The 13,473-nt window shown below is 39.7% G+C and overlaps 1 protein-coding gene across 1 annotated transcript in view; it reads right to left on the reverse strand.

Annotated features, from left to right (window-relative positions):
- Positions 1 to 13,473, reverse strand: part of ATRN (attractin) — a 184,712-nt gene that overhangs the window by 107,008 nt on the left and 64,231 nt on the right. The window contains exons 4-6 of the mRNA XM_052650648.1: positions 10,703 to 10,831; positions 8,357 to 8,562; positions 7,021 to 7,189 (exon numbers count right to left, since the gene is read on the reverse strand). Of these exons, the coding sequence (XP_052506608.1) occupies positions 7,021 to 7,189; positions 8,357 to 8,562; positions 10,703 to 10,831 (504 nt within the window). The remainder of the gene's footprint in view (positions 1 to 7,020; positions 7,190 to 8,356; positions 8,563 to 10,702; positions 10,832 to 13,473) is intronic.

Raw genomic sequence — 13,473 nt, forward strand, 5'->3', positions numbered from 1 at the left:
TGGGAAAACCCTAGTGATAAGGAAATCTGGGCAGCCTCCAGGAACTATGAGGTGACCTCCAGTTGACAAACAGGAAGAAGTCAGGGCCCTTAGTCTTACAACCACCAGGAAATGGATTCTGCCAACAACTTGAATGATCTTAGAAGTGGATTCCTCCCCAGCTGAACTCCTAAATTAGAACACAGGCCAGGGAACACCTTGACTGCAGTTAAGCCAGGCCTAGACCCCTAACCAGCAGACACTATGAGGTAATGATGGGTGTTGTTTTAATCTTGTAAGTTTGTAGCAATTTACACAGCATGAGATGACTAAACATATACTGATGTGGAGTGTGAAAAAACAAGAAGTCAAGGATAACTACAAAATTTGGGGGCTTAAGCAAATAGAAGAATAGAGTAGTCATGTACTGAGATAGGGACTTCTGGGGCAAGAAAAGGCTTGGAGGAAAGATCACTTTGAGACGCATGGCGTTTAAGATGCCTAATGGATAGACAAAGACTGAGAGGTCAAATAAAGGGGTAGACATATGGGAACAGGAGACAAATCTAGGGAGCAGATATAAACTTGAAAGTCACCAGCATAAAGGCCAAGATATAACATGAGATCACCGAGAGAATACATACACACACTCACCAAGAGGACCAAGAGGGCTGCGCCCTGATGCACATCATTCAGAAGTTAGTCAGCTGAAGAGGAACCAGCTAAGGAGGTCGAGAAGGAATGAGCAGTTAGGGGGGAAAAAAAAACATCAAGGAAATGTACAGTTCTGAAAGCAAAGTGAAGAAACTGTTTAAAAGAGGGAGAGACTAGTCATATTAAATATTGGTGAAAGATCAAGTAAGCTGAGGACTAAGACCTGAAAATTTAAAACCCATTCCTTAGTCACACTAGCCACATTTCAAGTGCTCAAAAACATGTGGACAGTGACATAACAGTGAGACACGACAGTGCACACACTGAACATTTTCGTCATGGCCAAAACAGAAACTGTCCACTGGAAAGAAACAGAAGACAGAAAAACGAGCAAAGATGCTGCTGTTGTGGTTCAGCTGCTAAGTTGTGTCTGAATCTTTGTGACCCCCACAGACTGCAAATTTCTATCCTTCACTGACGCCCGGAGTTTGCTCAAACTCATGTCCATTGAGTCAATGAAACTATCTAAACATCTCATCTTCTGCTGTCCTTTTCTCCTTTTGCCTTCAATCTTTCCCAGCATCAGAGTCTTTTCCAATGAGTCAGGTCTTTGCATAAAGGTGGCCAAAAGATTGGAGCTTCAGCAACAGTCCTTTCAATGAATATTCAGGGTTGACCTCCTTTCAGATTGACTGGTTTGATCTCCTTGCAGTCCAAGGAACTCTTGAGTCTTCTCAAGCACCACAATTCGAAACCATCAATTTTTTGGCATTCAGTCTTCTTTATGGTCCAACTTTCAACATCCATACATGACTACTGGAAGAACCACAGCTTTGACTCTACGGACCTTTGTCGGCAAATGATGTCTCTGCTTTTTAACACAGAGGTTTGTCACATCTTTCCTTCCAAGGAGCAAGTGTCTTTCAATGTCATGGCTAGGTCTGTCATAGCCTTCTTTCCAAGGAGCAAATGTCTCAATGTCATGGCTGCAATCACCATCTGCAGTGATTCTGGAACCCCAAATATGGTATCTATCACTGCTTCCACTTTTCCCCCCTTCTATTTGGAATGGAGTGATGGGAACAAATGCCATGATCTTCATTTTTTTTAACCGTTGAGTTTCAAGCCAACTTTTTCACTCTCCTCTTTCACCCTCATCAAGAGGCTCTTCAGTTTCTCTTCATTTTCTGCCACTAGAATGATATCATCTGCATATCTGAGGTTGTTGATGTTTCTTCCAGGATTCTTGATTCCAGTTTGTGATTCTCCAGCCCAGGATTTCACATGATGTACTCTGCACAGAAGTGAAATAAGCAGGGTGACAATATACAGCCTTGTCATACTCCTTTCCCAATTCTGAACCAGTCAGTTGTTCCACGTATGGTTCTAACTGTTGCTTCTTGACCCACATACAGCTTTCTCAGGTGACAGGTAAGGTGGTCTGGAACTCTCATCTCTTTAAGAATTTTTCACAATTTGTTGTGAGTCACACAATCAAAGGAGTTAGCATAGTCAATGAAGCAGAAGTAGACTTTTTTCTGAAATTCCCTTGCTTTCTCTATGATCCAACGAATGTGAGCAATTTGATCTTTGGTTCCCCTGACTTTCTGAAACTCAGTTTGTTCATCTGGAAGTTCTTGGTTCACATACTGCTAATGCCTAGCTTGAAGGATTTTGAGCCTAACCTTGCAAGCATGTGAAATGAGCATAATTGTATGATAGTTCAAACATTCTTTGGCACTGCCCTTCTTTGGGATTAGAATGAAAACTGACCTTTTCCAGTCCTGTGGTCACTACTGAATTTTCCAAATTTGCTGACAAATTGAGTGCAGCACTTTAACAGCATCATCTTTTAGGATTTTAAATAGCTGAGGTGGAATTCCATCGCCTCCACTAGGTTTTTTTTTTGTAATAATGCTTCCTAAGGCCCCCTTGACTTCATGCTCTAAGTTGTCCAGCTCTAGGTGAGTGACCACACCATTGTGATTATCCAACTCGTTAAAACCTTTCTTATATAGTTCTGTGCATTCTTGCCACCTCTTCTTAATCACTTCTGCTTCTGTTAGGTCCATACCATTTCTGTCCTTTATTGTGCCCATCCTTGCATGAAATGTTCCTTTGATACCTTCAATTTTTTTGAAGAGAACTCTGGTCTTTTCCATTCTATTGTTTTCCTCTATTCTTTGCATTGTTCATTTAAGAAAGCCTTCTTATCTCTCCTTGGTATTCTCTGGAACTCTACATTCAGTTGGGTGTATATTTCCCATTCTCCCCTGTCTTTTGCTTCTCTTCTTTCCTCAACTATTTGTAAAGCCTCCTCAGACAACCACTTTGCCTTCTCACGTTTCTTTTTCTTTGGGTTGATTTTGGTCACTGCTTCCTGTACAATGTTACAAACTTCCTTCTGTAAGGAAATCAACTATGAATATTCATTGGAAGGACTGATGCTGAAGTTGAAGCTCCAATACTTTGACCATTTGATACAAAGATCTGACTCATTGGAAAAGATCCCGAGGCTGGGAAAGATTGAAGGCAGAAGCAGCAGGGGGCAGCAGAGGATGAGATGGTTAGATAGCATCACTGACTCAATGGACATGAATTTGAGCAAACTCTGCGAGATAATGGAGGACAGAAGACCTTGCACGCTAGAGTCCACGAGGTTGCCAAGAGTCAAACGTGACTTAGTGACTAAACAACAACAAACAATAATCATAAAAATAGATTGCATGGAATGTATTCACAGATATCACAAGAAGAGATAAAGCTGAGTATGACCGAAAGGGGAGGGGGACAAGTGAACATATAAACCAGTAAGGTAAACTTTATCTTTCAAAGCTGAAATGGGAATCAAGGTCACTAGCTCAGAAGGAAAATAGGCAAAAATGTGGTAGAGATCTAAAAAATGAAAAGATAATATGACAGCTGAGCAGGAGAATGAGAGAGGGAACGAGAAAGAATTAACGAAATGTAAACTCCTGTAGGAGTCAGGAATTAGTGGCATTTACCCAGTCTCTTCAATCTGTACATTCATGTGCTTAGTCGCTCAGTCATGGCCAACTCTTTGCACCCCCATGGACTGTAGCCCGCCAGGCTCCTCTGTCCAAAGAGTGTTGCAGGCAAGAATACTGGAGTGGGTTGCCATTTCCTTCTCCATCTGTACATTCATATCTTTTGCCAAACTTGGGCAACTGTTACTTCTTCAAATACTTTTTCAGACACACCCAGTTCCTCCTCTCCTTCCAGGGCTCCTCTGGTGACAGAAATGTTAAGACATTTTGTTACAATCCACAGGTCTCTGTAATTCTGTTCATTTTTTACAACGTTCTATTTTCTCTGTGTTGTTCAGATTAAGAAATTTCTACTGTTCTACCTTCAAGTTCACCGATTCTTTCCTCTGTCCTCTTCTTTCTATTGCTGAGAGAACTGTTGAAGCATTTTATATAATGGCTGCTTTAAAATCTTTGTCAGATAAGTCTAATATATGTGTCACCTTGGTATTAATAGCTCTTGATTGTCTTTTCTCACTCAAGTTGAGATTTTCCTGGCACTTTGCTTATCAAATGACTTTCAACTAAAATCTGAACATTTGGGGTATGATGATGTAAGACTCTGGATCTTGTTTAAATCTCCTGTTACAGCAGGCCTCCTCTGACACCACCCCAGGGGAGAGACAGAAGGTTCACTCATTCTTGTTATTGCTGCCAGGCCAGGGTAGAAATCCCCACAATGACTCCACTGATGTCACAGGAGTCAGGGAGACCTCATTAATGCCTGGTACAGAAAGTCCCAGCTCTCTAACTGGCCTTCTTTAACCCTACCTTGGTAGGATGGAGGTGGGTGGTTGGAGCACCTCACTATCTCCTAGCATTAAGTGGAAATTTAGACTCTACACTTATACTTTCCAGGCAGGGATATGGGTGAGGCCATAGTTCTTTCTATGGTGTTTGGATAGGGTAGAATCGTTATTATCTTAAAAGTTTTTTGTCTTGCTAACCTGCCCCTTTCCTGGTCCTCATGCTAGAGAAAACAGGGTTTTCTTAGTTTTTTTCAGCTTGTACCTATTAACATTTCCAGACTGCTGATTTTTTCAACATCAAGTCTGAGAAACTACGAAACAAAAGGAAAATCCTTGGAACTTACCATTATGTCATTCTTTGGTTCTTGGGTAAGACTGCCTTCAGAGTTTTCTTATGTTTGTTTTGTATGTTGTTTTATATATAATATCAAGGCTTTTAACTGTACTTACCATACAAAGAACAGGGCAAAACAATCTTCATTTATTTGTGATTTAAAAAATTTCTTTTTTCATATTCTATTTCTAAAAGAGTTATCTGCTGTGTTTACTGTGTGTTCCTTCTAAGTTTGTCTTTAATTTGGAAATTATTTTAAAATTCTTTCCTAACTTCTATCATCTCCTTTCTGAAATGTTCTAGTTCTGGTTATACTGTTCTTTAATGTCTTTTATAATTTCCTGGTATTTCAGCTTATTTTGGAATATTAAGTTATAATATTTATCAGTTTTGTGAATATATTTTTCTATTATGCTTATATGTTTGAAAGGGTGTTATTCTACTTATTCTCTTCTTTTCTGTAATCTTTTCCATGAGATTTGACCGTGATATTTTTCTGTTGCTGAACTTTAAGTAAAATTACTTTTTCCTGAACTCTTATAAGAGATTTATTTAGCTAGTTTTTCTTAATTTCTCAGCTCTCTAGGTCCTCTTCTGTTGTACTGTACTGTCCAACTATCCTGCACCGTACTTGCTGAGGTCTCCTGGCTCTGTTCCCTTCCCAGACTGTTATCTGGACTCTCTTGAACTTTTCCTAGGCTGTCTCTGTCCTGTTTGATGTGAATTCTATTTCCAGCAGCGTTTCCAAAGTTTGGGGCTTTCTCCTACAAAGTCTTTGACTAGTTCACTTTGAGAGTTAATAAGTCAGAATCTGCTTCGGCCTCTTCAGATCCTACTACAGATCCCTTAAGCTCATTCCCCTACTAGAATATGCAACATCTTCCCAATTACAGTTGCTGTTCTCAAAGCAGCTTGCTGAGTTTCCCAGTGGGTTTTTAGGTTTACCATTGGTGAGCCCACTGCTCCTCTCTGCTTACTGTGACAAAGATACTGACAGCACATTGGTCTTATAGCTGTCAATGGTTTAACTCCACCCATTTGAGTAGATGCCTTTTGACCAAGTTTGTTACAGATGCTGCCCCTGTGTCTTAGTTGTTTTGTGTTTTAATTTTTAAATTTTATTTATTTACTTACTTTTGGCTGTGCTGGGTCTCTGTTACTGCACAGGCTTTTCTCTAGTTGCGGAGAATGGGGGCTACTTTTTACTTGCAGTGCAGAGGCTTCTCTTTTTGCAGAGCACAGTCTCTCGGCTGTGCAAGCTTCAGCAGTTGTGGCTCCTGGGCTCCACAACTGTAGAGCACAGGCTCAGCAGTTGCGGCACACAGGCTTAGCTGCTCTGTGGCATGTGGGATCTTCCTGCATCAGGGATTAAACCCATGTCTCCTGCACGGGCAGGTGGTTTCTTCACCACTGAGCCATCAGGGAAGCCCTCTGTGTTTTAATTTTTAATGACTATGTTTGAGGGATTCAGAAACTGTACTACCACTGTCATATTTCCAGAATTCCTTAAAAAATAGATGCTGATTTTTTACAACATTCATTAGCAGAAAATGTTTAGGAAAAGTTTCCAGGGTGCAAAATCAGCACAAGTAACTATTTATACATTTCTACTTTATCTCCATAACTAATCCCATTGTGAAAATATAGTCTCCCTTCAGGATGAGCAGCATGGAACCAGTAAACAGACCTTGAACCCTGGGAAGTATTAGAGAATGACATAATTTCCCCCTCAGTTCAGTTCAGTCGCTCAGTTGCGTCTGACTCTTTGCGACCCCATGAATCGCAGCACGCCAGGCCTCCCTGTCCATCACCATCTCCCAGCCTCTTTCGGTATCCTATCATTTTGCCTTTTCATACTGTTCATGGAGTTCTCAAGGCAAGAATACTGAAGTGGCTTGCCATTCCCTAGTAAATTATAAATTCAGGTCACTTCACCTACAGAAATGCTAATTAAATTAAAAGGTAAAGCAATCCCTTATTTATCAAGAATTTACTACATGTACCTGAAGCAAATTATAAGACGGTATATGGAAAAGATGAATTATTCCTTATTACAACAATGAATTCTTTTGGACTCCCTTTTTCAAAATCTACGAATATGTCCCCAAAAGTCTAGAATACAACTGCCAAAATACTAACAGAGATTTTCTTCAGGAATGCAATTACTGATGATTACTTTTCTTTTTACTTATCTCTATTTTAACTATCTTCAAAATGGAAAACTAAGCTTCTTATAAAAATGTTTAAAACAACTTACGCTAGAACCATGTTGTAATCTGAGTGGTTGAACATATATCCGCCAACAACCCACATTGTATTTCCATTGACCACAGCTTTGTGAGAGGCTCTGGGGAGCTTTAGGTCAGAATATTCCTCTCGTGTCCAAAATGACTGATTAGCTGGTACAGGAACTGAACATCCAGGACCTAACAAAATATAACAAATTAGCTTTACAAAATGCAGCTTTCAAATTACTGGATTTCGTGAATTCCCTGGTGGTCCTGATGTAGGGCTCCACCCTTCCACTGCAACAGGCACAGGTTAGGGAACTAAGATCCCACATGCCGTGCAGCATGGCCAAAAATAGAAAATCACTGCATTTCAAGTTTTAATCACCTAAATAAAACAAATATCTAAAGAATACTTACAGTCTTTCCTTTAGCATCTAAATATCAGATAAATCCTTTTAATTTGCACTTTCAATTTATTCAAGGCTAGTGACCAAGGATAATCTCTAATAAAATTTAAAATCACACACACTCTACTGAAGATCTGACCATATTCAGGTTAGGATTTTTTAGTAATGAAATACTTGCTAAGCAGCTCTCAGAGGAAAGAGTAGACAAAGGAATTATTAATTCAAATGAAAAACTTTATAGAGCTAAAATGTAAAGATAGTCCTGAATGTGTTATAAACTATCCATTTCCTGGAAAATCAAGAAACTCCATTTCTAAGAGGTTTGGCTTCTGCTCTAGCAAACTGGAAGTTAGTCAAATACTTCAATTGTTTTAACTCGTCAACATAAGCCAAACTGAATAAGCTAAAGCATTTAAACCAGCATATTTCTGGAAATTCAAAATAAAAGTGTTCTGAGAAAGGAGTAAATGTATAAAAAATAAATAACTAAATCAGTAACAGCTGTTAATCACCTACCCCTTGAAGAATTTGCTAAAGGGGTTGTTTAATAATATTTATCTGCACTAACTGACTACTTTAGGATTCTACTGCATAATAAACTCCTATTTTCTGTGAATTTATGAAAGTTTCTGTGGAGAGACCATTATAGCTCTTGTCCCACATCTCGGCTTGGGTCTCTGCTATGTCTTGTGGCTGAGACCAAGTTCTATAAATTCATCAATGAACTGTGAAGAATATTAAAGTGTTTCAAAACTCTATAAAGAGACCACAACCATACATTTATGAGATTCAAAGATTTGTAAGAAGCTGAATAAAGAGATATGAAAATGCCTCCTGATATTTGATTAATATAAATGTTACAGATACTAGGAACAAAGTGAATCTACGATTTATTAAGCTAAAAATATTCTGTGGATTAAAAGAAAGAAAAAGAAAGAAAGAAAGACATTCCTACCCTGCCACTCTGAGAAGCAGGAGCATCCTCTGACATCACTTGAATTGCAGATGCCTCGATGAGGAAAACCACAGTTATTCACACAGTGAGGAATGTCACATGCTTCACCTTTCCAGTTTTCAGAACATTCACATTGAACAGTGTTGCTGCTATTACTGATCTTACATTCTCCTCGGCCTGAGCAATTATTCGGACACATGTCAAAACTATAAAAATAGTGGAGGGAAATTAAATCAACACAAAGCAACACTGATTAATTTAGCAGAACTTCCTCCTACATAAGGTTTAAGAAATTTCACTATCTAGCCAGTTCACTCACAAGTATAATTGCAGTACTTACCATTCAGCCTAAATGGGGGTCACTCAACCCTGCAGAGCTAGGCAAGTAATAAAATAAAATGAAACCTGTTGGATTCTCATAAAAAGAGACAAGCTAGCCCACAAATGATGAGCATTATAAAACTGCCAAATGCAGGCTTACAAGTCTGGACAAGAAAAGGAAAAAAACCAACTAACAATACACTACCATCCTCATTCCTCTGGATTGTCTCTGAAAGTTTACAGAATTTAAGATTATTGCACAGATTGGTATATTGTAAATTTCTTAGTAAGCTTACCTACCTATCTCACATAGGAGAAAAGAGAAGGGCAGTTTAACTTTATACATGAGTTTAATCATAAAGTGTTGCATAGCAACATGACTTAAATATATTGACAACACTTTGAAAAGACATAATTCAGATTTTAAAAAGGGGAGATAACAGGATTAGAAGATACCATAAGAGTGTAAGGAACTTAAACATTTTTTTTTAGCAAAGCATGTCAGAAAATCAGGAATCAATTACAAAAACAAGCTAATTAACATTCATGTGCTGCGCTGTGCTTAGTCGCTCAGTCGTGTCTGACTCTTGGCGACCCCATGGACTGTAGCACATCAGGCTCCTCTGTCCATGGGGATTCTCCAGGCAAGAGTACTGGAGTGGGTTGCCATGCCCTCCTCCAAGAGATCTTCCCAACCCAGGGATCGAACCCAGGTCTCCTGCATTGCAGGCTGATTCTTTACTATCTGAGCCACCAGGGAAGCCCAAGAATACTGGAATGGGTAGCCTATTCCTTCTCTAGGGGATCTTCCCAACCCAGGAATCGAACCGGGGTCTCTTGCATTCCAAGTGGATTCTTAACTAGCTGAGCTACCAGAGAAGCCCAATTAACATTCATGAAGAAAGTGAAAATGTTAGTCGCTCAGTCATGTCTGACTCTTCACAACCCCATGGACTATAGATCACTAGGCTTCTCTGTCCCTGGGATTCTCCAGGCAAGAATACTGGAGTGGGTTGCCATTCCCTTCTCCAGGGGATCTTCCCGACCCAGGGATTTCCAGGTCTCTGGCAATGTGGGCAGATTCTTTACTGTCTGGGTGTAACATTCATGCCTACACCCACATGTCAGTTCATGATACATCTGTAATAAAATTTTGAAAGTGTTTGTATTCAGTATTTTTATAATCTATGTTATAATTTAACACAATAAACGCACATGCCTACTTTTCAAGCCTGGGCTTGTGATGAGCTGCCCAGGCTGCCAAGTCACAAACCTTGGGTACCTGAAAAACTGAATCACCATACTAATCGAGATAAGGAGAGCTTTAAACAGTCTTGAAAGTTTACTGAGATCCTGAGAAAATGTGCAAGAAAAAGAACCTAGCATAAAGGTTACACAGGGGGGTCACAAGAGTTGTCAAATATATTATGAAAAAGGCCAAATAATATTTTAGGTTTTGTGGGTCACAGAAGTTCTTATCACAGATCCCACTGCTTATGGAATTTCATGAATTTAACTACTTATGAAAATAAACATTAGAAGGAAAAAAAGGAAAAGACAGAGTGAGCCTCTCTCCTACCACAACAAATTCCAAAAGCTGCTCAGAGTCTGTGGTCTACATTTCCTTTGTCATCAATGGGCCAATCTCTTAGTACATGAAAACTACTAATGTTTGTTATATTGCTCTTAGCTATCTCCTCCAATGTTTTTATCCGTTAGTGGGAATGGATAAGACCCTCTTTTTCAGGAGAAACTCAACAGCAGCAAGACCTGGGTTGCAACTGCAGTTCCACAACTTTAGTTTACTTTACCTTTTCCTGCCAGTTTCTCCATTTATAAAAGAAGCAGAAAAACAGTGCCTGTATCTGAGTTTCTAAAAGAACTTTAAATGAGAAAATTCATGCAAACTGCTAGCACAATGCCTGGCACACTATAAACCTTCAATATATGTTAGTCATTATTATTGTTAAAACAAAGTATACAGTCTTCTGAAAAAATCACAAATATTAAACTTAAATATCTTACTTGTAAGTGATATTAAATCCAGTCAAGTTATAAGCAGCATCACTAAAAAAATGCAGCAGGGCATAACCTGATGTGGCAACAACCTCTGGGACAGTCTCATTGCCGTCTCTCTCAGGAACAATGAGGCCGCTGAAATGAAAACACATGTCTTATACAGGGAAGCACAGGAAGAGACACATCATACAGCGATGGACACAAATTCAACCAGATTTCACTCTTATAATTTGAAAAGTCATTTCTAGGAAGAAAGGTAAATTCCTATGATAAATGCACAGGAACAGATCTGAATCTTTTGCTAGGCTCTCCTCTATTCTAGGATGTATTTCTAACGAGGTTTGAAATCAGTGACCCTAACATATACCACAAAAGACGTGAAAAGTAAAAATAGAAATAAAAGTCTGATATACAAACACCCATAATCCCAATACTATTAGCATTCTGATGTATTTTATTTGCCTAACTGATGCCATATTACACCTTATATTCTATTTTTCTAAGTAATAGTCCATAGTCTTTCTATGTCTCTAACTCCCTCAGAGTTTTTAGAATCTTACCCAGAGCTCAGCACATAATAGTATCTGTTGGGTCTTTGTAAAGAGAAGGAACTACTGAGTCCAAAGGACTAAATGATGGTTTTAAGGCTCTCGATCCATATACCAACTTGCTTTCCAGAAGAGAGATGCTGACTCGAAATCCCACCAAGACACCTCATCCTAACAACAAGGAGGATTCAGTTCAGTTCAGTTCAGTCGCTCAGTCATGTCCAACTCTTTGTGACCCCATGAACCGCAGCACACCAGGCCTCCCTGTCCATCACCAACTCCCAGAGACCACCCAAACCCATGTCCATCGAGTCGGTGATGCCATCCAACCACCTCATCCTGTCGTCCCCTTCTCCTCCTGCCCTCAGTCTTTCCCAGCATCAGGGTCTTTTCAATGAGTCAGCTCTTCGAATCAGGTGGCCAAAGTATTGGAGTTTCAGCTTCAACATCAGTCCTTCCAATGAACACCCAGGACTGATCTCCTTAGGATGGATTGGTTCGATATCCTTGCAGTCCAAGGGACTCTCAAGAGTGTTCTCCAACACCACAGTTCAAAAGCATCAATTCTTCAGTGCTCAGCTTTCTTTATAGTCCAACTCTCACATCCATAGACGACCACTGGACCTTTGTTGGCAAAGTAATGTCTCTGCTTTTTAATATGCTGTCTAGGTTGGTCATAACTTTCCTTCCAAGGAGTAAGGAGTAAGCGTCTTTTAATTACATGGCTGCAGTCACCATCTGCAGTGATTCTGGAGCCCAGAAAAATAAAGTCAGCCACTGTTTCCACTGTTTCCCCATCTATTTGCCATGAAGTGATGGGATCGAATGCCATGATCTTCATTTTCTGAATGTTAAGCTTTGAGCCACCTTTTTCTCTCTCCTCTTTCACTTTCATCAAGAGGCTCTTTAGTTCTTCTTCACTTTCTGCCATAAGGGTGGTCATCTGCATATTTAGCTTTAAGAGTTGGACACGACTGAGTGACTTCACTTTCACTTTTCACTTTCATGCACTGGAGAAGGAAATGGCAACCCACTCCAGTGTTCTTGCCTGGAGAATCCCAGGGACGGGGGAGCCTGGTGGGCTGCCATCTCTGGGGTCACACAGAGTTGGACACGACTGAAGTGACTTAGCAGCAGCAGCAGCAGTTTAATATATGAAAGTAATCTTTTTAACTACGGTTTTGAGCTTCTCTTATGCTCCTGAGTTTGATTTTTTCCTATGTTTACTTTCCATCTTTTGCTTTTCTTCATATGCTCATATCTTTGGCCCAGTTATCGTTCAGTACTGCCATAATCTCATTCAGAAAAAGCCTAACTCCCTATCAGGCCCTGTGTAATCTGTTCCACACACACAACCCCATCCCATGAACAAACATCTCATCTATTACAGACGGTCCCTGACTTATGGATGGTTCGATTTAAAATCTTTTGACTATAATTTTTTGACTTACAATGGTACAAAAGGAACTCATTTTCATTAGAAACTGTACTCAGAATTTTGAATTTTCACTTTCTCCCAGGCTAGTGATATGCTGTATGATACTCTCTCATGATGCCAGGCACCGGCAGAGCTGCAGCCCTCAGTCAGCCACATGATCACAAGGGTAAACAACTACTCTACCCAGACAACCATTCTGCTTATCACTTTCAGTACAGTATCAGTAAATTACATGAGATAGTCAACATTAATTATAAAATAGGCTTTGTGTTGGATGACTTTCCCAACCACAGGCTAATATAAGTGTTCTTAGCACATTTAAAGTGGGCGAGGCTAAGCTATGTTGTTCAGTAGGTGAGATGTGTTAAATGAATTAAAATATTTTCAGCCTACGATGAGTTTATCAGGATGTAATCCCATCATAAGCTGAAGAAGATCTGTACTTTCTTCCTTTCATTCGCTCGACCCCAGACATGCTGGCTTCTTTTCTTTCCTAGAGCACACATTTTGGGGCCAACGACTGTCTTAAATGCTCATTCATTATGACCTAACAATTCTATTTCTTAGTAGAAGAAACACTTGCTCATGTACACAAAGACAAATATATAAGAATCCTCACTATAGCACTGTTCAGAACGAGAACAGGTTGAAACCACATAAATGGTCATTCAGGAGCTGGATGAATGAGTTATTACATACGTGGAGGTCTCTAGGACTAACAAGGCACTCATCAAGCCATTCTGATGAGTAGGGGGAAAAAAAAACAAGCATTAAGACAACAGGCCTAGTGT

Source organism: Budorcas taxicolor, chromosome 13 (assembly GCF_023091745.1).
Source record: "Budorcas taxicolor isolate Tak-1 chromosome 13, Takin1.1, whole genome shotgun sequence".
NCBI classification, from domain to species: domain Eukaryota; kingdom Metazoa; phylum Chordata; class Mammalia; order Artiodactyla; family Bovidae; genus Budorcas; species Budorcas taxicolor.